The sequence below is a fragment of the Schistocerca gregaria genome, chromosome 7 (assembly GCF_023897955.1).
Source record: "Schistocerca gregaria isolate iqSchGreg1 chromosome 7, iqSchGreg1.2, whole genome shotgun sequence".
Classification (NCBI taxonomy): domain Eukaryota; kingdom Metazoa; phylum Arthropoda; class Insecta; order Orthoptera; family Acrididae; genus Schistocerca; species Schistocerca gregaria.
In genome coordinates, this window is record NC_064926.1 from 283,782,736 (window position 1) to 283,809,375 (window position 26,640).

The window sequence follows — 26,640 nt, forward strand, 5'->3', positions numbered from 1 at the left end:
TAACAAACCGCGGAATACTCCGCACAATTCGTGGCCACAACATTACGAGAGTAACGGCTATGAAAAGCCAGGGAACGGTTACAAAAATAGTAACGATTGGCAAAACGGAAATAAAGGCAATGGGTATCCGCACAAAAGGAATAGACATAATCAACACAACCGAATCAATCCCGTGTATAACACGACTGGTAACCAGCACGGCAATCAACCGTACAAGCAGAAGTTTGGAAATGGTTTCAGTCAAAAAGGTTGGCAACAGCAGAGCGGATCGCAATGGAATGCACCGTACTCGCGCAGCCAACACTCAAATTACGAGCAGCAACGAACAGCTGATAACGCCCACTCATACCAATACAACTCCGCGCCTGGTAAAAAACGACAAACCACAGTGTGAAGGTGGATTTCACAGTAACAATTCCGGAAATAATAATAGTAATAAAAATCATCAGACCCCGCGAAGGCATTACAATCCCCCTGTATTTTTCGCAAACGCGGAAGACAGTAACATGTGTTGGACACCAGAACAAACGCAGCAACATTTTGACACAAGGTTTGAGCATAACAGTAATTTTGTTCCTCAGTGTTCCCATAATGTCAGATTGGTCGAACTTTCTAATGATGAAGGCCAATAAAAACCCACAAACAGGAAAACGGGTAAGTTCAGCATCTGAAAGCTCTCTAAGGTATGCTGTGAGGCAGAATGGGGCGACTGCTTCGGCGAAGAGACTAACCATGACGTACTTGTACTGATATACGGTGTTAACTTACAAAGTAGGCGAAAAGATCTTCCTAAAAACACACTTTAAACCATCGTTGCTCTTACACAAAAATCGAAAATGGAAGTCTGTTTGAGGGACCTTACGAGATCCTTCGTATACCGCATAAAGGTTGTTATCTGATTTATGATCCCGCAAATGGAAAAATAAAAGGGTTATATAATCACTCTGATCTTAAAAAATATAATGCTGCAGAATAAGTTAAAAGGAAAGCTTTATAATGGATAGAGAAGGTTAGCCGCTAGTGACTAAGTGACAACTGATCTGACTTCGTAAAAAAAAAAATGCTTAGAATAAATTACATGACAGTGAGTTTGTCTTGCTATACAGCAGAGAATTTAAAATATGTTATCTTGAGTCATACTTTAAGTACAGACAAGCTGATAAATAATAATAAAAAATTCTTATTTAACAAAGAAAGTGATCAACTCCAAGAACTCTAGTTTTTAAGATTTAGTTTTAAGGAGATAATATTTAAGAGTAAAATGAAATATAAAGCGAAGGATGTGCCTAACAAGCCGGCTTCTGCGATATGAAATGCTAAAGAAGTGAAAATAAAATATAGTAGGTAAGAATTTTTTTAAGTTCAAGGAGCAATGATCGAGAAATGAAATTTGTTTTCGTCAAGGACAAGGGTCGCTCGACAATTATTGGTTCCTGATCCCACTAAAAAGGAAAACAAGTAACTAGTTTCTAAGTCAGCTATGTCTAGATTAAGTTCTAATGTACATAGAAATCTGGAACAGGTTCATCTCTGCATTAAAATAACGTAATGTTTACGAAGCATGTGAGTTACTTGTAAGTACCAACATGACCACGAAAGCGCTATCCTTCAGCTAGATAAACAAAGTAGCATTAATTGCAATTGCAATACGCAGGTCAGATACATTCAAAGGCACAAGTGAAATAAATACCAAGTATAAGAGCGTGACAAGGCCAAAGCGATGATGACTTAAGGTCATATATAGAGGTCAATGCAGTGTAGCGCAAGCAGGCGTCAAAGCGAGAATAAGACCGCCGGCAAAACAACGCAACTAGTTCTTAAGTGCAGCGTGTACGCAGACGTATGGCGCAAAGGAAAATTAATTTCTAAGTCGTAAGGAACAAGGAGTTGTTTGCTAGATTTCTTCATCTATGTACTATTATACCTATGCCTTTCTTCTGAATTTGTGTAAATATCCTAACCCGCCTAAACCCGTCCCATAGACTTGACGTCACAGATTGAGAAATGCGGTTGACGTGGAAGGCTGGTTTGGCATACGATTTTCAAAAGGAAACGCGTGAATGAAATAGGGAAAAGCTAGTTTTGAAATGTCTTTATTTTTCCTTTTAAAGTCAATCCGAGACGCAAACCGAGATCGTGATAAGGAATTTGAATATTTTCTTGAATGGTGTTCTGTTCTCACGTGAGAGGGCGACCAAATGTGCTGATAGGTCCTCACATCTAGTAAAATGAGAATTTTTGTTGAAATGACAGTGATAACTTTAATAAATCTAATGAATAGAAAGAACGATTCAAATGAATTAAAATAACAATAATAATAATTGCTAACAGATCGGAGAAACAAATGTAGTGTGACTGTGAACTAAAAGCATAATTAGTCTTAGAGAAAGATGATGAACAATGTAAAGCGAAATGTTATAGATAGTTACCAACAAAGTAACAGAAATTGAAATGGACATGATAATCAAAGCTTTCAACTAACAAGCTTCAAGGTGAAACAAACTATTTGATTATAAACTGTAAAAAAATTTGTGTACATAGTAGTGTATAAGTGAAGGCTTAAAATGCTGTGGAAGTCTGCCACAGACATGAAGCAACGCGTCGTTGTTATAAGTAAGTGATAATTTCATTCACGATGAAGATAAAAAGTGTTAAACGTGCAGATAGGCCGACGGACAATGACAGGCCGGTTGTGTAACCGAAGGCGGTGATGTGATTACGTGCAGTGCATCGGAAACCAATTGTGTTAGCTGCTTTGCAAAGTGCGAGCGCTAGCCTACCTTAAAATCTTCAAAATCGGCTGGAAAATGTGGAGGTAGGGATGGTTTCAATGGAGTCTCTGTCCCTGGTAATCCTCGTCCCTCCGCACCAGCTCAGCAAACCACAAAATACCACAACACCTTCGACGCAATGTGTTCACTTAACCGTGTGCGGAAAAGCTGAAGTACCGTGTGGAGGCTAGTGAGCGCCTCGAATTGCGATTCAGCTCTAACAATCAGTTTGTGCCAACGTCCATCGACACAACAAACGCATTAAATTTAAAGTGATGTACTAGCACAACACTCCCGCTGCAGTTCGACGAAACAGACTTTCCATGAAAGCCGCTCTCAAAATAAAAAGACTCTTATATGAGTTCACAACATAACACATACTATGCTAATGTTATATCCCGTGAATGAAATGCGAACAGCCAAACCACACGCAAATAGTGACAAAGTCAAATTCCTATGAATCCCAAGTCCTAAAATTAGATTTAAGCTTAGTTCTTGGACTAATGGGTATTTATATTTTTTTTGTTACATGTAATGTGTGTACGCAACGTCCGAGTGAGACTCGCCCACCAGAGCTGATGAAAAGCTTTCTACTCAGAGAACGCAAAGTAGCGATCCAACTTCTCAAGGGATAAGCTTCACCTGAAGAAGAATCTAATTTTAACTTACCTGTCAAATACACAAACAGTGAAAGCGTAAAAATCATGACAACTAGTGAGCAATGGAAAATGGACATGTGTGAGAAATTCCATGTGTGAGAATTATATGTGTATTATAACAATATGTTTACATAATGTGTATACATAAACATACGTTATAGGTACCATGCTGTGATGCTTATCGCAGGATAGCAAACATCTGTAACAACATCCCAGAGCTTGAAGCACTTGTAAAAGACAGTGGAACTGACAATACTAAGTACAGAAATCTGTCTAAAATCGAAATTTGATGTAGTGATAATTTTGGAGTTAATCTAATTGTACATCAAAAGAATAAGCTAATGGGAAACAGATGTGGTGTATGCATTGCAGTGTAGACATTAAACTTGAATACATCATGATATAAATTGAAGCTGCATGTGAAATTGTTTTGCAAGACTCAATATCAAAGTTGGGCATGAACTTATAAGTGGTTCTGCCTACTGACCATGAGACACACCCTCAGACATAACTGACAACTTTTGAGAAAATCTCTGCTCGCTAGCCCATATAATCACAAGTTAGCAGACTTTAATCATCCTGCAACTGATTGGGATAGTTACAGGTCTGTAAATGATGGACATGACAAGACATATTGTAAAACAAAGCTAAATGTCTTATCTGAAATCTATCTAGAACAGATAGCTCAGGAGTCAACTCATGTTGGAAACAGACAAATGACCTCTTTGAGGGAGTCCACACTGAAACTGATACCAGGTAACTGCAGCAACAATTATTACCACAGTATAAAGGGCAACTAAACCTATTAGAAAGATTTACCTGTCCAGTAATGTACATGAAGAGACAATAGTGACATATCTCAAGAAAGAAGTAAAAGTCGTTAGCTCTGGGAATCTGCATGAACAGGAACTGTGGCTGATATATAGAAAGATAATTAACTAAGCAATGGATGGATATAAGTCAAGTAAAAGAGTGGATGATGGGAGGGACCCTACATTGTTTCAGTCTTGTACAGTAACTTTATTAAACAGCAATTTCTGTGGAACAGGTGTATAACAACGCATAAGACTATAGGTAGAAGGATGCCAAATGAAATGTGTTTGGCTATCAGAAGGGCGATAGGTGAAACCTTCAGTGACTATCCTAACAGAAACTTACTGAATGACTTCTCACAAAATTCAAATAAAATCTGATAATATGTAAAGGCTCACTCTTTCAGCGGTTCTTATTTAGATATCTTTTGCTTCCCTGTTAACTAAGTCTCTTCATGTATTATATTTTGATTCATTTTTTCTCACTACACTTTCTTCCTTGGTCTATTAATGGTATTACGCGATCATCTACCCCCGATGTCCTGGGTTCATTTTGTGAGAGAGCAACTGTGTCCTCTGCTGCAGTTATTGTTGCCCTTTCTAAAAAATCTCTGTGCTAGTCAGTATTGCAACATGCATTTCACATATTGCTTGGGACTTCATTTCAGCTCTGTCATAATTACACAACAATTAATTTATTGAGGTTGGTATATTTTTGCTGTGACAAGAAATTGATTTCTCAACAGAAGAGAGTGGGACCATAGAGCTTGGCAGTCCCAAAAATGTCAGCAAAAGGCTCTTCACAGTGTCTCAATAGCAATGAACAAGCACATCCTGTATGGGGAGGGGAGGGGGGGGGGGGGGGGGCAAGGGGGGAAGTTTTTGTAGCTGGTCTCGTTTCTCAAAATGCCTACTGTGCTTGCACTAATCCATCTACCACAGGCATCGATGCTGCCAGATACCACACCTTTCTACCACAGGTGCTAGAGGTGAAACTTGCCTTTATATGTACATAAAAGCGGCGGCCACATACCAGTGCTTCCCTGGTGTAATAAAGTTCTCCCTCCAAAATTAAGGACTATCCACTGTCCATTCCAAAGTAACAACCCCGCCACCATACACGTTTGTTTGCAACCAGTACCAATGTCACAAATTTTAATGAGGCTTTTTGCAAGGTTTGGGTGGGAAGTTTCTCATGCTTTCCCATGTTTTTACACAGACAGCGGAACATACGCATTTGTCAGATTGGCAGCAGCATTCACCCTCTCCTCCAAATGGAGCTTGGAAATTCTCAAGAGAACTTTGATTTTATGAGGATATTCACTTCCTAGTTCTTGTCTGCTGCTATTTGGAACCTTCTTACTGTACTTGCAGAAAGCAAGTTTCCGTCAGGCACTAGTGTGATCCATTTTCTGAACAGCTCTCATTCAAATCATTTGTTTATGTCCTTGAATGCTCAGTTATCTGTATGAAATATTTGTCTCACACATCTTGATTTTGCGACCACCCAGATGTGGAAGTCGTTTTGATTTTGTTTCCTGCAGATCCCAATTAAACATGAGGCCAACTGAGTTTAGATTCACTTTAGTTTGCTACAATTTTCAGAACATTGCTCTCTATTACTCATTGTCAATTGTTCACTTGATTAGATTAAATAAAAGCTGTATTCTCTACCTGTCTTCCCTATGGTTAGCTGATCCTTAAATAATAAATTTAAGCAGCAGCATGTTTCTGGGAGGTTTGCTTCATTGTGATGAGTTTCCATCATGTGCAGTGGTCAGCCGCTATTTTTCTAAACGGATATAAAAGATACAGAGGCGTTAACAAGGGTCAAACACTAAGTTTTTACAGCGGGAATAGTTGGTGCACACCATCCATATCTGGTAGGCATTCCCCTATCTGCCACCTGCAGAGGTGCCCAGTTGCAGTTCTTTTTATATCGTATCCCATGTAGCTGAAAGTTACTGCAGCTTCTTCTTCTCCTTCTCCTCCTCCTCCTCCTCCTCCTCCTCCTGCTTCTTCTGTTGCTGCTGCTGCTGCTGCTGTTTCTCACTGCACCTCCAATCCAATCTAATCCAAAATATGATGTACACGAAAATTACATTTACCAATTATTTTGTACTGTTCCCATTGCTTTAGCATTAGTGTAGGTTGATAATGTGTGCGCCTAAGTCAGTTGCAGGTCACGCAAATTTCTGATGGAAATTTGTAAATAGTAATTCTAGGATACAAATGATAACTAGATACATAGTCTTGGATTTTAGGACTATAGTCTGATTAAGAGTGAAAACTTTGTAAGCAATAAGACACAAACCTCTATAAGTGGAAGTCACCTGATTTGGGGTGAATGTGAGGAACAATATATCTAAACAGTTATTTTATCTGGAATTTTAAATATTACACAGCAAGATTGTTTCTATTGTTGAAGCACTTTCAATTTTTGGAGAGGTAAACCAAATGTTTGTTTTTGTATGTCATGGGTAAGATTACGTGTTAAGTGTGTCGGGTTCAGCTAAACTGGTGGCTGTCCGACCTTTGCTTAACGTGATTCAGAAGAATAAAGATCTTTAGTTCAGCAACAATAACTTTATTGAGAGCGCGTATCTGACGATGCCCGGCATGCATGGACCGATCGGAGTTACAAAATTTGCTTCCGGTCTCTACAGAAGGATCCTTAATCCTCGGAAAACTTCCATAGTTAGGAGAGGAACAGTACTCGTCCACACAAGCCAGGTGGCACGGAACTACTCACTAACTCAAAAACAAGGAATAATAATAATAAACAGAATGTGTATAAAAGCTAGAAAACACAGCGCCTCTAGAGGCTGGGCGCGGAACTACACTGACGTCGGTGTAAGTAATTACAACCGCACAGCACTGCACACACACACACACACACACACACACACACACACACACACACACACACACACACACACACACACACACCGGCGAGCTTTGCGGCAGCGTCGCTACATGTGGTTTTGATATGTCAGGGGACAGAGGGACAGACATGTGAGGTTACCATTCCTCTGCATGGCAAGAATTTTTAGGGGACAAAGACAAATGGAACAAACAGTGTCTATCTTTGAGGAAAATGTGTTGCAGTCTCATTATGTCAAAGAGAAAAATGACAGTACTTCTGCTAAGCGATAAACTTAAAAATTTTGAATGTGTTCAAGGATGAGAAGTCATAAAGTGAGATTCTGTGTGTGTATGGCACACCTTAGTCCATATTTTATAAGACCATAAAAGACAAAAATAAGATAATATCTTGATGCTCTGAGGGACATAAACGTATCAAGAGACACAAAACTATTGAATTTCACGTCTCAGCACCCAATCAGGGAATGGATTAAACAAACCCTTGATGCACATATTCCCATCATTGACAGGAAAAGTTCACAATTTCCCCAGAGAAGTGGGGAACACAGTTTTTTCAGCCATCAATGGTTAGTTGTATAGTTTTAAGGAACATATTGACTATGTTTGTAAGGAAGTAGAGGGGGAAAGCATATCTGTCAACCAAGGCATGTGTACAAGCAGTTTACTGAAGATCTGCTAGTCCTTTTAGACAGTTAGCATCCAGATGAAACTTCCAATGTGGACATGACTGGTTTGTTTTTCAAGTTCCTTCAGGATAAAACATTTATGATCAAAGAAGCAGTGCAGCACAGACATAAGCAAAGTGAGAGGTACCTCACTATTCTTCTCTGTGCAAACATGACTGGAAAGGAGAAACTGCCTCTTTTCGTTATCAGAAACTGTGCTGGCTGGACACACAATACAGGGACTGCACACAAGCAGATGGCCTGGGATAAGGGATCATGTTGGGTGGAGTGGGATGAGGGGGGAGGGGGAGGGAGGGAGGGAGGAGAGAGAGAGAGAGAGAGAGAGAGAGAGAGAGAGAGAGAGAGAGAGATGGATAGCAGAAGTAAGGGTTGGGGGCAGGAGGAAGGAGAGATTAGTGGAGAGGCAGCATGTACAGGGGCACCAGACCAATGACTTTCTGCAGTGTACAATGGAGATGATGTGGAGATGTGTCTTAGGAGGGGGTGACAGGGCAGAGGAAGAGGAAACTGTTAGGTAGAGGATGCGGTAACAGTTGGTCAGAAGAGACAGAGTCCAGGAGGATTACGAGTGAAAACTCCCATCCACACAGTCCAGAAAAGGTTGTGCTGGGAGAAGATGCAGATAGCAAGGGTTGTGAAGCACACTCTGAACTTGAGCTTATTGTGCTCAGCAGTGTGCTCTACCACTGGGTGATGAACTCTGTTCTTGGCATGTGTGTGTGTGTGTGTGTGTGTGTGTGTGTGTGTGTGTGTGTGTGTGTGTGTGTGTTTGAGGTTTACGGGCCCTAAACAGCGTGGTCATCAGCGCCCAAATGCATAAAAACAGGAAAACATGCAGTGAAGGGACTAAGACGAACAGCGAACAAGGAGAACAGCTAAGAGACACAGACCTGACGCAGTTCCAAATCCCCACATACAGAGGCAAAACAAGAGGAGAAGGAACACACAAAAAAAGGAAAGGAAACACAAGGAAAAGAGAACAGAAACCGAAGGGAAACAAGGAGGTAATCGTGACTGGCGGATCTCTTACCTAAAACCTGGGTGAGCCAGTCACCCAGCAGCACATTAAAACCCTCTCCCTAAAATCCGAGGCAACAAACTGGATAGGACACAAAACCATAAGACCTTAACCACAGTCATTGCATCGTCTTGCAAAATAGAGGGCAAATCCGGTGGCAAAGAAACCACCGCCCTCTGGTCAGGGAATAAAAGACAGTCAAGTAAAATGTGGCGGACAGTAATCTGGACGCCACAAGCACTGCAGATTGGGGGGTCCACCCACCGGAGTAAAAAACCATGCGTTAAGGGACTGTGCCCGATGCGGAGGTGAGTGAGGAGAACCTCATCCCGCCTGCATGACTGGTAGGACGTACGCCATGGTCGCTTAGTGACCTTTACCAGACGCAGCTTATTGTCACCAACTGCCAGCCACTCCTCTTCCCATTGACGCAAAACACAAAAATGCAAAAGGGAGGTAACAGCATGGAGGGGGACCCATACACGGTGCAAGCATAGTCAAGACGCGATCGGACGAAAGCCCTATAAAATTGCAGCAGACGCGCCCAGTCTGCTCCCCAGGACCGATGGCTCAGACACTTCAAAATATTCAGTGCCTTCAGGACCCGCACCTTTAGGTCTTTAAGGTGAGGCAACCACGACAACTGGGAATCAAAAGTGAGGCCCAGGAACCTCACAGTGTCTCTAAAAGGAAGAACGGTGTCCCTCAGATGCAATTCAGGGGAGGTAAAAGGACGCAGAGAACGATTAAAATGAACACACACGGATTTGTCTGCAGGAAAGGTAAAACCCGTCTTTGCAGTCCACGCCTCTAAGCGCTTTATCGTAAGCTGCAACTGCCGACTAGCAGTGACAAGACTGGAGGAAGAACAGAAAACAGCAAAATCGTCCACAAACAAGGAGCATTGTGCAGGACTCCAGATAGTGGACGTGATACTGTTAATAGCGACGGCAAAGAGGGTGACACTTAAAACGTTGCCCTGAGGAACACCATTCTCCTGCACGTACAAATCAGATAGCACATTACCAACCCGATACCGAAAGAGGCGGTGAGAAAGAAAGGATCTAATGAAGATGGGGAGACGGCCATGAAAGCCCCACTCATGGAGTTGATTGAGGATAAGGCGGCGTCAAGTAGTGTCATACGCCTTATTAATGTCAAAGAAGACACCTAGACAATGCTGGTTACGTAGGAAGGCCTGCTGGATGGCGGCCTCAAGCAGGGTCAAGTTGTCTATAGTGGAACGACATCTCCGAAAGCCACACTGAGAGGGGCTAAGGAGCTGCCTGGTCTCGAGCAGCCAAACCAGGCGTCGGTTGACCATGTGTTCCAACATCTTCCCAACACAGCTCGTCAAAGCAATACTGCGATAACTACTGTGATGCGTTCGGTCCTTCCCGAATCCTTCGGGAATCAAAATCGCCTCCCTCCACGAGTCAGGGTACGTGCCGGATAACCATATCATATTAAAACAGTTCAAGAGAACTTCCTTGGATGGCAGCAACAAGTGTCGCAGCATGCTGTACCGGATTTGATCATGACCAGGTGCAGTATCATAAGCCACAGACAGCGCCGAATCCAGTTCCCACATTGTGAAGGGGCAGTTATAGGGTTCAGAATTTAGAGACCGGAAGTCCAAGTGACCCCTCTCGATGGCAGTGCAGTAGCGGCAGAAATCTGGATCACAGTTAATAGTGGCGGCAGAGTCCGCAAAATGCATGGCCATTGTCTGGGCAATGTCTCTCGGCGCCGTGAGGAGACATCCCTGATGCAGCAATGCCGTGACAGGTAGTTGGCTGAGTTTCCCGGAAATCCACCTGATGGCTTTCCATACTTTCATAGAACTAGTGGAGTGAGAGATGAGAGTTCAAGAACGATTGCCATGACCGCCGTTTGCTCTCTTTAATCATTCGCCGCGCTTTTGCCCTTGCCACCAGAAAGATTGTCAGCTGAGGGACGACACTTGAAGCGGCGCAGAGCTGCACGGCAGGCTCGAATCGCTGAGTGGCACTCAGTGGTCCACCAAGGGACAGGACGCCTCTTGGGATGACCGGATGACCGTGGGATTGACAATTCAGCAGCATGGGAGATCACGGCTGTAACATGCTCTACCCATTCGTTGACGCTGGCACGGCGTTCCAAAACAGCCAGTTGGCTGAAAAGTATCCAGTCAGCTCTGCAGAGGTGCCACTGGGGCGGCACTGGTAATGCCACAGCCTCATCCAGGAGGCGAACCCAAAGGGGGGAAATGACACTAGAATGGAGGTCAGCAGCAGCCTCCCACAGAGCAGAATCCGCGAGTGCTGGAGAGCAAAAGGAAAGGTCAATAGCCGATGACGGCCCGGACGCAGTACAGAAATGAGTGGGAGCACCAGAGTTGAGGATGCACAGTTCTTCAGACATCATGAGGCTTTCCAGAATGCGACCCCTGGAGCAAGTAGTCGGAGAGCCCCATAAGACATTATGAGCATTGAAGTGCCCCAGAAGAAGAAATGGGTGGGGGAGTTGGCTAATAAGGTCTGTGAGAGCCTCAGAGACCATTGCATCCTGAAGCGGTAAATAAACTGAAAAGACTGTGAGCCTCTGACCCACAAGAATGTCAACTGCAACTGCTTGCAAGTCGATGACGAGAGGGAGCTCAGATGAGGGGTGCATGTCACGGACAAAAACCGCAACACCACCCTTTGCCCTTTCCCCCGTCAGATCACCTTTTTGATATACGGTATAGCCCCGTAAAGAAGGAGCATCAGTGCCCCAAAAATGTGTCTCTTGGAGACATAAGCAGAAGGGGCACTCTCGTATAAGGAGTTGTAATTCGGCCACATGCGTCCTGAACCCATTCAGGTTCCACTGTAATATGGGAGCCAGTGATCAGGGTGGCTGAACTTTCACCCTGCCTCTGTGCTTTGGAGGAGAGCCCGTACTGGCCGGAGATTTATTCCTGGGGCGAGAAGATCGCCCCCGGTCGACATCAATGTCCATAAGCTCCGATGACAACCCACGAGAGATGTCAGACAGTACGATGGCCTCGTCATCGGACCGACGTTGACTAGTCTCCTCAGGTGGCAAAACTGTCACCTTCTGTGGCTTTGTCTTGGGGGGCTTAGAATGCAGAGCCTTGTCAACAGTTGGAGCTTTACTCGCCTGGGCAGAAGGTGCCCTATGGGGGGAGGCAGGAAGTACCCCAATGTCAGCAACCACGGCCTTGTCTGACGTAGCGAGGAGAGCTGCAGGTTGCAAAACAACCGCAGCAGCACAAGTGCACTGGCAAACACAGGTATTAGTGCTAACACTAACAACCTCCGTTTGCATAGCAACAGTGGCCATTTGTACCGGTTTTTTCAGAGTGGAAGTGAAAGATGTTGAAAACACAGGAGGTTGCGTGGCCTTAAAGAGCTCTTGGCCTCACCATAGGGGATGCGCTGAGATGTTTTAATCTCCTGTACCTTCCATTCGTCGAGATGGATGGGGCAGATCCGGCTCCAGACAGGGTGACTTCCAGAGCAATTCACGCACTTCACAGGCGATGAACAATCGGCTCCGTCATGGGCAGGCTGACCACATTTACCACAAGTGGCTATCCCATTGCACCCCAATGTAGTATGCACAAAGTGCTGACATTTAAAACAGCGCATTGGGTTGGGGAAATATGGCTGTACTGGCAAACGTAAGAACCCCGCTTTAACATAGTCTGGGAGTCTCGGGCAACTGAACGTGAGAATAAACGAGTCAGATTTGACGAGGTCCCCATCGACTCATTTCATAATATGCTGCACGTCAACAATACCTTCGTCAGCCCACTCAGATTTTAACTCGTCTATGGGGATATCCACCAAGTCCCTACACGACACAACAGCCTTACTATAATTCAAAGTGGAGTGGAGCTCGGTCTCAATAGCGTACTCTCCTAGACAGGTTGCTTTCCGAAGGGAAGCGACTTGACGGGAACTAGAAGTCTCAACTAACAGAGTCCCATTGCACAGCCACTTCACAGATTTCAGTGTTCCTGCAATTCCCTCAAGACCCTTGTGGATGTAAAAGGGAGAAACCCTCTCAAAGCTACCCTCCTTCCATTTAATAATCAAAAACACATTCTGATTATCAGCATGTGCTCCGTTACTACAGTCTGTTAAATCTCTAGCAACACCAGGCGCTGGAGGACTCGCAGCGCGTAGCCGCTTTTTCGATGGGGTGTGTTTTCCTACCAGTGGCCCACCCAAGCCACTGGTAGGGGGAAATGTAGAGGTCGAAGGGTCCATTCCGGTCCCACAAGCAGCTAGGGAACTAAAGGTCCACTCAGACAGAGCCCCGCGTGCCTGAGTATGCCTTATACAACTGGGGTTCGGCAGGTGCCCCAGAGGTCGCCCGCTTGCGACTGTTCCACCCCAACACCCATGCATCTTCTAGGTGCGGAGCACACCGAAAGATTGAGGGGTTTTTATAGAGCTTGGGCTTCCTCGCAATCCAGGCGGTCAAGCCAAGATTACAATTCCCTGCAGCACACAACATTTCACCGCCGCACCGTACGGTGGTCGCTGAAGCATGTCCGGGGGTTATGGTGACAGGAGACTGGTGGCGCTGACCAATCCCCAGCTCAGGACCCCGGGGTCGCCAAGCCCGTACTCAGAAAGTGAACGCTGAGCCCCTGGGGGAGTGTTCTTGGCCACAGTTGGGCTGTGCCCATTCATTCTAGTGGACAGGTGATTGTTGGTCATGCCCAAATAAAATTTTGTACAGAAATTGCAGCAGAACTAGTATATGACATGGCTGCTTTCATAGGTGTCCCTAACTCTGATGGCATGGGATAAGCTTGTGACAGGTTTGGAGGAGGATGAGCTGGGTGGGTTAACAGGCATGTCTCGCACCTGGGTCTTCCAAGGGGATATGCCCCTGGGGCCAGCTGGTCAGACTGTAACTGGCTTAGGGAGAGAACACAATATTGTGTACATGGGATGAGCAATGGAATACCACTTTAAGATAGGTGGGATCATTTCCCTTATTTCTGGGCATGACGATAATGATTAGCCCTAGCAAAGGGTATGGTTCAGTTACTCCTGTCTGGGATGGCACTGAGTGATGAGGGGGCACTCTTTTGCAGCTGATACCTGGGGCCAGGAGGAGGATTAAGGCTGTGTGAGGACATGGCATGGGAGATCAGTTTGTGGACTAGGTTTGGTGTATAGCACCTCCCTGTGAAGGCCTCTGTGAAACCTTTAGGACACTGGGAAAGGGATTTCTCATCACTGCATATACACTATACATCCATGATTTTGTATGTGTGTGTGTGTGTGTGTGTGTGTGTGTGTGTGTGTGTGTGTGTGTGTGTGTGTGTGGAAAGGATTACAGCTGTCAAAACGCATGTAGTGGTAGTGGTGATTAGTGGGCTTAATATGGACTGAGGTGTCAATGAAGCCATCCAAGTGGTGGAAGTCGACATCCAGGTAAGTGGCATGTTGCGATCAGGAGCAGCAAGTGAAGTGGATGGGAGAGAAGGTGTTAAGGTTGAAGAGGAATGAAGATAGGGTGACTTGGCCCTGAATCCAGATCATTAGGATATCATCAATGAAACTGAATCAGGAAAGTGCACTGCACTGATACATGGGCCCTGGTGTGTCGCATGCCTAGCCTGTGCACCCGCTGCCTGTCCACTCGCTGCCCCTTCCTCCTGCCCACAACAGTGCCTGTTCATGACTAAACACTTCTACTATTTGATGAGTGGCCTTCTTTACTCCTACCATTTACATTTTGACCTAGTCTTCCATAGGTAAGTTTGCTACACCTATTTTCACATCATGTTAATGTAGTATATTGATATCCCATTTAATATGAGACTGGGAAAACAGTAACAGTTTTCCATCTTTGACTACATGTGCCTGATGGCAAACCATAACCTATGTTGTCAGGCTACAGTATAGTATTACTGATGCTAGCACAACATACCTTATCATCCAAAAAGCACAGACGCAATTTGGCATGATCCACAACTCCTGAAAAACGTTCAAGAGCACTTTATTGCTCATTCACAAAATCTGTGCACTCAGAATGTACATGTTGTACTGAATCCAATTAACAGTACACTGTTCACTGAAACACTCCTGACTGATAAGCTCAGTGGCAAAAGGATTCATGTACTATGCTACTATATACTTAGTCTTCTGTTAAAACATTCAATCTCTTTTCACTTATTTTGCTGTAACATAGTCAGTTTGATAGTTTTTCAGTTTCATTGTTTTTGTTTTTACAGTAGGAGATTTGCATGACCTCCCGTTATATTATCTTCAATGCTAAGCTTAATGTATGTAACTGTATTTGTAATTCTGAAACTCTGAAACACTTTCACTAAGAATTGTGTCACCATCACAATACACTGTACAGAAGGTTACATATTTTTGCTTCAATAAGTGATTAACAATTTCATTACATTAAGTATACTTAACAAATGCTATAAAATGTGTGTGTTTTTTTGTCCATTTCATGTACCACAAGGAGCCTTGTTGGGACTTCTGGTACTGTTTGCTGACATTGAGATGCTGGACCAACTTGCAGCGAAGCCAACAGCCATACAGCACAACAAGATGCTTCTAGTCATGTCAAGATGGTTGTTAATTATTATAAAAATGAAAACACATATTTTTTGCAAAAGTGTTGTATGCTTTCCGTTCCGTGCATCTTTACTCATGTTTGATTGCACTTATAGTATGTGTTAATTAATGTACCATCTTATTATATGGCAACAGCGTGTATATTGCTAACATACAATAAAATGTTGTGAGTTGTTAAATATTATTCAGTGGTCTCGTGTTGAATTATTATTGAAGACCCTTTTATTACAAATGAATGATAATTATTTAATGAAAGAAATATGCTTTTCAAATAAATAGATCAGAATTAAAATTGAAGCCTAAATATGATGGCTAAATGTGTGTGAAATCTTATGGGACTTAACTACTAAGGTCATCAGTCCCTAAGCGTACACACTACTTAACCTAAATTATCCTAAGGACAAACACACAGACACCCACGCCCGAGGGAGGACTCTAATCTCCGCCAGGACCAGCCACACAGTCCATGACTGCAGCGCCTTAGACCGCTCAGCTAACCCCGTGCGGCAAATACGATGGCTAAATACTGTTATCAAATAATCTCTGGTTTTGCTGAGATTTTGACTATTGATTTATGTGGAAAAATATTTAATGTGATCTGAGTTACAATGATTATGATATATCACACTCCCAGAAGTATGACATTTAGTTATCAGTAGCTAATTGGAGGAGAAGCATAAATGAAAGTGGAAAAATAGTTTGGAACCTCATGGATCACTGTAAGTCATGACACAGCAGTTAATGAATGTCTCTAAATCTCTTGACAATGCAGTCCTCGACTGCATGGATATTTTATGTGAATTTGATGATTTGTTTTAAATCACCAGATATCAACATTTATAGTGCCCTTATTTGAGAGAAGCTCATCCTTGAAAGAGGCAAAATAAAACATGAAACTATAATACATGCAAGACACTACATTTAGCAAAACAAAAAAAAATTACCAATGGAATTATTGCAGTACCAAATGGTGTGGGTCATATACTCGTGCGGAAAAAGTATTTGGGCCAACTGTGGTAGCACAGCCCCAACAGGGTCATGCTGGTCTAGAGCGATTTATGCCACTCTTGTACTAAATCTTCTAATTTTCTGAATGGATTAATTTTCAGCTTCTTTAAGAAGAGTTAGGGAAAATCAAAGCTAAATGTATAGTATACTAATTTAATTGTTCACAGGCGCAAACAATCTACCCACCAACTATAATAATAATGTAAAGGCTTCGATGACAAGAGAAACGTAAATGGGATGGCTGATGGAAGATCCTAAGGAAATTAAAAACAATTCCTTTCATTGACAATTGCTCTGCCCACTTGGATGTACCAACACACAAAATGCTACAGTTCTTTTTCCACCTGCGAGTTCCATCAGTATGTTACAACAACTGGATCAGAGTTCATATGCATGTTTAAGTATTATTACAAATCAATTGTCAAACAGATTCTGTTTGGCCTGGAAAAGGGTCCTGCACTTCAAACATATTAACAAGAATAATACAAACACACATTTAGAACAAGACTGAAGCCAATTTAGTTGAAGATCAATTTGGCTTTCTAGCAGGTAAGCACATGGCAAAAGCTACCCTAAGCCTTTGCAGTATAACTGGAGAAAGCTTTAGGCTTAAAAAAGAAATCATTAAACTAGACTATATAGACGGGAGAATAATTAAAGAAATATACAGACAAACAGTGATAGTAAAGATAATAAACAGAAAAAAAGTTTGATTTCTTAATGGTGTTAGACAAGGTTGCAATCTTGTCACCATTCCCATTTAACACCTACATATAGAAGTAAGGAATGACTGCAAAGAATACTGTATGGATAACAGAATAAATAAAGAATGAACACAGATGCTAAGATTTGTGGATGACATAGCTGTAGCAGCTCAAGATGAAAGAAATCTTCAAAGGATCTTGGAAGTTGTGGATACAGTACCAAGAGATGATACAAAATGGAAATTAACTCAAAAATCTCAGAAATACTTTTTTGTGTGCACCAAGGCATCAGAAGAAGTAATTATTGAAATTACAGGAAGTAAAACAAGTCAGGGTCATAAAAATGTTTAGGAAGTAAGAGAAACAAAGATGGAACAAGTATTGAAAATATAAAACAAAGAATTACAGAAGTAAAAACAATATTCATGAATAAAAGAAAAATGTTTTGATCAAACAACACTCACGTGAGGAAAAAGGTGGCCAGAGCTGAATTTGGAGTGTAGTACTTCATGGCTGTGAAACATGGACAACATGCAAAAATGAAACAAAACCTCTTGAAGCTTTTGAATTATGGTGCTGCAGATGCCTGTTAAAGATGAAGTGGAGAGAGAAAACCACCAACCAGGCAGTTCTTCAGAGAACTGGCAAAGGAATGTCATTTATAAGAACAAGAGTGTGAAGAAGATACAAGTGGATTGGTCACATGACATAACAAAAGCCTTTCATTGTAAATGTTCTAGAAGGAACAATACACAGAGTTAGGCCAAGGAAGATAGGATTGGTATTTTTACAACAGGCCAGGCATAATGCAGAAGTCTCTAATCAAGCAGAACATGAAGAAGTTAGATCATAATATATCCAGATTGAGAGCTAACAAACAATTGAATGACGACGAGAAAGACAAAATAAAAAACATATTATTGAACTTCCTACTGAAGCAGGTGGTTTAAAGTAGACTTCTGAAAGCTCAAGAAACATTGTACCAAAATGTATTTCAATGAACATCTTGTATGGCAAAGCTAATACATTAATAGGATATAGATTATGTTTATGTTGTTCTACCTTTTCAATGATGGTCTCCCTGGCTGTACTGACATATGAGTGATCTGCTGTCTCAGGCAGCATAAAGCATTCAGCACGAGCATTCTTGTTTGCCTTTGATGCAGTATTAAGCTTCCGATATTTACTCGTTGTGCTTTGAGTTCTCTCACGATGTGACTCTTTCTCCCGCAACTCCTTCACTGTTATTTTTCTTCCTAGTTTCTCAGACAACTTCTCAAGATACTGCTGGCTCACTTCCTCACCCCTCCCAACCCATTCAGGATCTGGAACAGCTGGCAGTACGCCTTTCTGCTGCAGCTGCTGTCTCTTGTACCTATAAATAAAGAACAGGTGCAAAGATGTAAATTAAAGAATTAAAAAGTACACAGTTTAGTAAATTAATTTGTTTCATAAATAGCAAATGGAGGACAAAATACAAAAAATGAACACAAAGTGGTAGTGCTCAGAGGGAGATTCTGTTTTGTGCTGAGGAAGGAGAATATTGAGAAATGAAAACATGATGCTGGACAGAGGCAACTCCTGTGCTTATCTGGTCTTGTTCTGGACACACATTCATCATTCATTATAGTTCCAGTCTTTACATCAATGCCAGTGGCTGAGCAGTTAGGTTGTACCTGATCTAAGCAAACATGGCTTAAGTTGAGAATGTTTTTGGTAACCCATCGCCTAAATTATCATCAAATTTTGAGTTAAAAGTATGACTCAGGACACAGTCTAATGCAAAATTTGAATCTACTTTCCATGAAAGAGACATCATGGTGTAACCTAATCATGCCAAGTATGGGACGAGGGCTTTGGCCGAAAACTAAGTATGTTACACTATTTTTATTGTCTCTCTCTGCAACTCAATGTGTCATATTTATTATGAATAACAATCTAACCTTTTCATAACACTGAAAATATTAATTAATTAATACATTCATTCATTCATTCATGTTCTGCTGATACAATCTAGGAACAGAAACTTCAGGGATGTGGAACAAGTCACGGCATACATTAACATAACACAAGCAAATCATAGAGACTAAATCTGTGTACAGTATTAACAACAAACTCTCACTGTACTGCTCAATGTTAGTCACACTTTTATCAGCTAAAATTTCATGAAGTGTATTACAAAGAAAGTGGCTGCTTTTAAAAAAGCTGCTGCCTCCTAAGTTCTATTAAATATCCTCTGTTTATTTCATATTGGTAAGGTAATATTTTATTTTAGTTTCCTTCAACACAATCAATTTTTTTCAAAAGCCTGTTACTTCCCTACCTCTCTGTCTCAAGACATTGTGCCTGGTAGTCTTGTCATGCCTCTATCTAGTCCTTACAAGCCCTGCCATGTAGCACTCTTCTCTCCCTCCACCAGCATCCAGCTGTCTCTTACTCTTCCCTGCTTCATCCAGATTGCTGCTTTCATTCAACTTAACAGCTGCATTATGGTTTGAGCTGTCAGAGAAGGCTGTTGTGTATGCATGAGGTGTTCCTGCTTGTGTGAATGTATGTGTGTGTTTCCTTTTCATAAGAAAGCTTTGGTCAAAAGCTAAATGTGTAACAGTCTTTTTGCTGTGCCTATGTACAACTCAAACTGCCATCTTTATGGGGAGTAGCAATCTATCCTTCTTCTTACAGTGTTGATATTCTTACAAATGCAATAATGTTCTGCCAAACATGGAAAAAAAGTGTTTCATATAGTTAATGCAATGTTTTTTCAAGAACTCATGGTTGATTCAATTAAAATGATAACTTTAACCCAAAAGATAATTGCAAAAAATGCAACTTAACATTTTATTTTTAATGATTTTTTGAGTATTTCCTCAAAAAATTCTGCAGCAAAGGATTGTAGAAGCAAGAGAGACCTAAACTGATGTCAAATTCTAGCTATATAACTAGCGTTCCTTATCACCAGCTGTTGTCAGGCAATGAAGAAACAACTGTAGAACACAAGTTCTTTTGTGAGCTCCTCCTCAACTTTTACAAATAAATTATGCCAATGCTTTGATTGCACAAGACCTGTTTGTTTGATGACAAACAAAAAGTTCAGTATCTCAAAGTCAGAAATTTGAGTGTTTCTGCAAAAAATGAGATGGCTTCTCTCCAAACACAGCATGTAACACACTGTGGATGACAATAATATTTTATGAACAGACAATATGAGTGAGTTATAGTTTAAACAAGTCATTACACAGAGAATGACACAAAGTAAGTTGCACAATCAAGATCCATAACATTTTAATCTAGGAACATACTATAGGGCTGTTTTCTAACAACAGATTTTTTTAATAGTCTTTGACAGCTCTCAACTGAGCAAATAAACTTGTGTTTGGAGTACTGGGAAGTATATGAAGCAGACATCTCAATAAGAAACTGACAGTAGCAGATTCACCACATACATTGTAACAGCGCATGTATGAAAATGTAGCACCTCCTCTTCTTCCTTTTTCGTGCATTTGTCCCGCATCGATGAAAGGTTAGCTTGGTTATGAACGGATTTGGCATGGTGAATTTTGATGGGTGGCTGGATGCCCTCCGTGTTGCCACCCTATTACTTCCCAGGACAGAAGATGTGTACCCCAATTGTCTGTGTGTACTGTTATTCATGTGAAAGTGAGAGCTTTCTAAATGTTTGCAAATTATGTGACTGAAGTGAGAGTTGAGTACCAGCCTGTTATATACCTAGTGGTATATGGGAAACTGCTGAAGAACCACATTTAGATTGGCCAGCACACCAACCTTTGTTGTTAATCTGCCACGTAGATATGATACGGAGGCAGCACACCTCCCCGTTCCTGAAGTGGCACTTTAATATGCACAGCTATCCAAGCAGGTCATTAAAGTATAACATCTATTACATCATGGAAAAAGTAACTTTTAAGTACAGAAGTCCTAATGTATGTTCTGGGAAATGGTATGATACAAATTTTTCATAAAATATTCAGCTAGTAAATAAGTAGCACTTTTTTTCAATTCAACTGAAATGTTCGGTACAATGTCAAATATTACTTACCTGCGATAGGAGAAATCCAATCGGCCATGAACAGTCCTGACATGTTTAATCATATTACCTTGTGCATTACAAGAATAAGAACAATATGGACACTTGAATGGGCGCTTCTTTGTATGGATGACTTGATGGCGTTCTAAGTGGTGTTTGGTCTGAAAAGCTTTACTGCATGTGCTGCACTGATATGTTCGAGGGCCATGAACAGACTTCTGATGGACTGTAAGTCGTGCTGAACAGGCAAATGATGCACTACATTTGTCACACCTGAAACAGTTCAAATTATAAACTATTTACTCTGATACTGTGAGAGTACAAAAGACTATTTTAAAAATTTTCTGCCACCTATATCGTCTCAGTATCAATACTGTATGAAGTTCAAACATTTCTATGCTTAGTAAGACTCAATGGTCAAAACAAATTTACAAAAACTGTTTTCAATAAACACTGCAGCACAATATACCTTAACAGAGATACAAATGACATCCATAACACCACCATATTACATTTTTAGTGAGATGTTCTTCAGAGAATTATTAATAATGAAAAAAATGACTTGGCTCAGGTCTGTGCTTAAGAAAAGGATTTCACTAAGTATTAAAAGTAAATTAATGAATGCAATATGTTAAACCTCTTGACAAAAATATGTATTAGAATAGTTTTAGATGTTCCTTGACAATTTTTAAACATTTTGGAACTCAAAATTAAATAAAGGATCACTATTTTACTTCCCCCCACCCCCCCCCCCCCCCCACCTCCCACGAACCATGGGCCTTGCCATTGGTGGGAAACCTTGCAGGCCTCAGCGATACAGATAGCCATACTGTAGGTGCAGCCACAACAGAGGGGTATCTGTTGAGAGACCAGACAAACGTGTGATTCCTGAAGAGGGGCAGCAGCCTTTTCAGTAGTTACAGGGGAACAGTCTGGATGATTGACTGATCTGGTCTTGTAACACTAATCAAAACGGCCTTGCTGTGCTGGTACTGCAAATGGCTGAAAGCAAAGGAAAACTACAGCCGTAATTTTTGCTGATGGCATGCAGCTTTACTGTATGGTTAAATGATGATGGCGTCCTCTTGGGTAAAATATTCCGGAGGTTAAATAGTCCTCCATTTGGAACTCTGGGCAGGGACTACTCAGGAGGATGTTGTTGTCAGGAGAAATGAAACTGGCATTCTATGGATCAAAGTGTGGAATGTCAGATCCCTTAATCGGGTAGGTAGCTTAGAAAATTTAAAAAGGGGAATGGATAGGTTAAAGTTAGAATTAGTGGGAATTAGTGAAGTTCGGTGGCAGGAGGAAGAAGACTTCTGGTCAGGTGAATACAGGGTTATAAATACAAAATCAAATAGGGGTAATGAAGGAGTAGGTTTAATAATGAATAGGAAAATAGGAATGAGGGTAAGCTACTGCAAACATCATAGTGAACGATTTATTGTGGCCAAGATAGATACAAAGCTCATGCCTACCACAGTTTATATGCCAACTAGCTCCGCAGATGACGAAGAGACTGATGAGATGTACGATGAGATAAAAGAAATTATTTAGATAGTGGAGGGAGATAAAATTTAATAGTCATGGGTGACTGGAACTCGATAGTAGGAAAAGGAAGAGAAGAAAATGTAGTAGGTGAATATGGACTGGGAGGAAGGAATAAAAGAGGAAGCCGCCTGGTAGAATTTTACACAGAGCATAACTTAATCATAGCTAACACTTGATTCAAGAATCATAAAAGAAGGCTGTATACATGGAAGAAACCTGGAGATACTGGAAGGTCTCAGATAGATTATATAATGGTAAGACAGAGATTCAGGAACCAGATTTTAAATTGTAAGACATTTCCAGGGGCAGATGTGGACTCTGACCACAATCTATTGGTTACGAACTGTAGATTAAAACTGAAGAAACTGCAAAAAGGTGGTGGGAATCTGAGAAGATGGGATCTAGATCTGGATCTGGATAAACTGAAGTTGCAGAGAGGTTCAGGGAGGACTTTAGGGAACGACTGACAAGAATGGGGGAAAGAAATACAGTAGAAGAAGAATGGGTGGCTTTGAGAGATGAAATAGTGAAGGTAGCAGAGGATCAAGTAGGTAAAAAGACAAGGGCTAATAGAAATCCTTGGGTAACAGAAGAGATATTGAATTTAATTGAAGAAAGGAGAACACACAAAAATGCAGTAAATGAAGCAGGCAAAAAGGAACACAAACGTCTCAAAAATGAGATCGACAGGAAGTGCAAAATGGCTAAGCAGGGGTGGCTAGAGGACAAATGTAAGGATGTAGAGGGGCATATCACTAGGGGTAAGATAGATACTGCCTACAGAAAAATTTAAAGAGACTTCTGGCGAAAAGAGAATCATTTGTATGAATATCAGGAGCTCAGATAGAGACCCAGTTCTAAGCAAAGAAAAGAAAGCAGAAAGGTGGAAGGAGTATATAGAGAGTCTGTACAAGGGTGATGTACTTGAGGACAATATTATGGAAATGGAAGAGAATGTAGATGAAGATGAAATGGGAGATATGATACTGTGTAAAGAGTTTGACAAAGCACTGAAAGACCTAAGCCGAAACAAGTCCCGGGGAGTAGACAACATTCCATTAGAACTACTGATACCCTTGGGAGAGCCAGACCTGATAAAACTCTACCATCTGGTAAGCAAGATGTATGAGACAGGTGAAATACCCTCAGACCTCAAGAAGAATATAATAATTCCAATCCCAAAGAAAGCAGGTATTGAGAGATGTGAAAATTACCCAGCTATTAGTTTAATAAGCCATGGCTGCAAAATACTAACCTGAATTCTTTACAGATGAATGGAAAAACTGGTAGAAGCTGACCTTGGGGAAGATCAGTTTGGATTCTGTAGCAATGTTGGAACACGTGAGGCAATACTGACCCTATAACTTTAGAAAATAGATTAAGGAAAGGCAAACCTACATTTCTAGCATTTGTAGATGAAGAGAAAGCTTTTGACAAAGTTGATTGGAATACTCTCTTTCAAATTCTAAAGGTGGCAGTGGTAAAATACAGGGAGCGAAAGGCTATTTACAATTTGTACAGAAACCAGACGGCACTTACAAGAGTCGAGGGGCATGAAAGGGAAGCAGTGGTTGGGAAGGGAGTGAGACAGGGTTGTAGCCTCTACCCGATGTTATTCAATCTGTATATTGAGCAAGCAGTAAAGAAAACAAAAGAAAAATTCAGAGCAGGAATTAAATCCATGGAGAAGAAATAAAAACTTTAAGGTTCGCCGATGACATCGTATTTCTGTCAGACAGCAAAGGACCTGGAAGAGCAGCTGAACAGAATTGACAATATCGAGAAAGGAGGATATAAGATGAACATCAACAAAAACAAAATGAGGATAATGGAATGCAGTCGAATTAAACCAGGTGACGCTGTGGGAATTAGATTAGGAAATGACATACTTAAAGTAGTAAATGAGTTTTTCTATTTGGGGAGCAAAATAACTGATGATGGTCGAAGTAGAGAGGATATAAAATGTAGACTGGTAATGGTAAGAAAACTGATTCTGAAGGAGAGAGATTTGTTAACATCGAGAATAGATTTAAGTGTCAGGAAGTCGTTTCTGAAAGTATTTGTATGGAGTGTAGCCATGTATGGAAGTGAAACATGGATGATAAATAGTTTGAACAAGAAGAGAATAGAAGCTTTCAAAATGTGGTGCTACAGAAGAATGCTGAAGATTAGATGGGTAGGTCACGTAACTAATGAGGAGGTATTGAATAGAATTGGAGAGAACAGAAATTTGTGGCACAACTTGACTAGAAGAAGTGATCAGCTGGTGGGGCATATTCTGAGGTATCAAGGGATCACCAATTTAGTATTGAAGGGCAGCGTGGAGGTCAAAAATCATACAGAGAGACCAAGAGATGAATACACTAAACAGATTCAGAAGGATGTAGGTTGCCGTAGGTACTGTGAGATGAAGAAGCTTGCACAGGATAGAGTAGCACGGAGAGCTCCATCAAAGCAGTCTCTCGACTGAAGACCACAACAACAACATTTTACTTTTAAGTGCAAAAAAGTTGACTACATATTTTATTTCTAAACATCATCTTACTGATTTTATGAGGCCCACCACAATTTCCTAATTTCTGTCTTGCCCTAAAATTTTTGCTGTCTTCAGATCCCTCTACTATAATGGAATTTAGCTCCTGATGTCTTATCATGTCTCAGCATCATGCCCCTTCTTCTAGTTAGTAAATATTGCTTTCCTTGTTGATTCTGTGCTGAATTCCTCATTTCTTGTCTTATCAGTTCAGAAAAAAATTTAGTGTCCTCCTGTAACACCATATCTAGAATGCTTAGGTCCCCTTCTTTTCCCATTTCCTCACAGCCAAAAATTCATTTACGTAGAACACTATGCTCCAGTTGTACATTCTCACACATTTCTTTCTTAAATTATAGCCTAACTTTGATACATAAACTTCTTTTGGCCTCTGCTAGTCTTCTTCTTCCATCCTCTTTGCTTTGTCTATGATGTGTTATTTTACATCCAAGGTAGCAGAATTTCTTCATTTATATACCATGAGCTGACCACTTTTGATTTTAGATTTGTTACTAAGGTCATCTCTGCTGCTTTTTGATAGTTTCATCTTTCTTTGTTTTACATTCCATCCATATTGTGTGTTCTGTAGATGCTCATTCCATCCAATATGTTCTTTATTTCTTCTCTGGATTCAAAGAGAGTAGAAACATCAACAGCAACATTTTTTGTCTTGCTTCTTCTGTACACAACTTGAACAGTTGTGGAGAAAGTTTATTATACCAGTTTATGAGCTTTCTCTCTTGGTTCTCCATTTTTAAAAATTGTTCTTGGTACTTCAATGTATTGAATATTACTTGCTTTGCCTAATCTAAATTTTGAACATTTTGCACTGCCAAAGGCATTTTCTATGTTGGAAAATCCTAAGTTTTGGTCAGCAACTTGGATGCATGAGGAGGTATCAAGATTATAGTGTGATATTTCTCGCATTTAGCTGTTATTGCTATCTGTGAGTGATATTCTTCCCAAAGTCTGAGGGAATGTCTCTGGCCTTACAGATTCCACATACTACCCTATATAACTATTTGCTTGCCACTTCCCCTGATGCTTCTATAAATTCTGAAGGAATACTGTTTGATTGCAAATATTCCAATGACCTGTCAAGCTCTGAGTCTATTACTGGGTCCCTACATCCCCCAAATTAACACCCATTTTGTTTCCCCTCACATCATCAGATAGTTGTTCTCCTTTGCAGATGCTCTAGATGAACTCTCTCCACCTACGTGCTCTCTCCTCTGTGTTTAAGAATGGAATTACCTTTGTGCTCTTAACATTGATGCCTTTTCTATTTAATTATTGAAAATTTATTCTGAATTTTCTATATAGTTAATCTGTCCTTCAAAGGACCATTTCCTTTTAGATTTGTCA

General features: G+C 41.1%; 2 protein-coding genes across 6 annotated transcripts in view; one reads left to right on the plus strand and one right to left on the minus strand.

Moving 5' to 3' along the window:
- Positions 1-15,616, plus strand: part of LOC126282113 (uncharacterized) — a 388,870-nt gene extending 373,254 nt beyond the window's left edge. The window contains exon 9 of one of the 2 annotated variants that reach the window (XM_049981576.1): positions 15,319-15,616. In XM_049981576.1, coding sequence (XP_049837533.1) covers positions 15,319-15,417 — 99 coding nt within the window. In that variant the 3' untranslated portion in view covers positions 15,418-15,616. The remainder of the gene's footprint in view (positions 1-15,318) is intronic. The other variant, XM_049981577.1, reaches the window with a different exon arrangement.
- Positions 1-26,640, minus strand: part of LOC126282111 (zinc finger protein 679-like) — a 165,426-nt gene that overhangs the window by 14,576 nt on the left and 124,210 nt on the right. For all 4 annotated transcript variants that reach the window (XM_049981575.1, XM_049981572.1, XM_049981573.1 and 1 more), the window contains 2 exons: positions 21,204-21,464; positions 18,209-18,521 (listed from right to left, as the gene is read on the minus strand). In XM_049981575.1, coding sequence (XP_049837532.1) covers positions 18,209-18,521; positions 21,204-21,464 — 574 coding nt within the window. The remainder of the gene's footprint in view (positions 1-18,208; positions 18,522-21,203; positions 21,465-26,640) is intronic.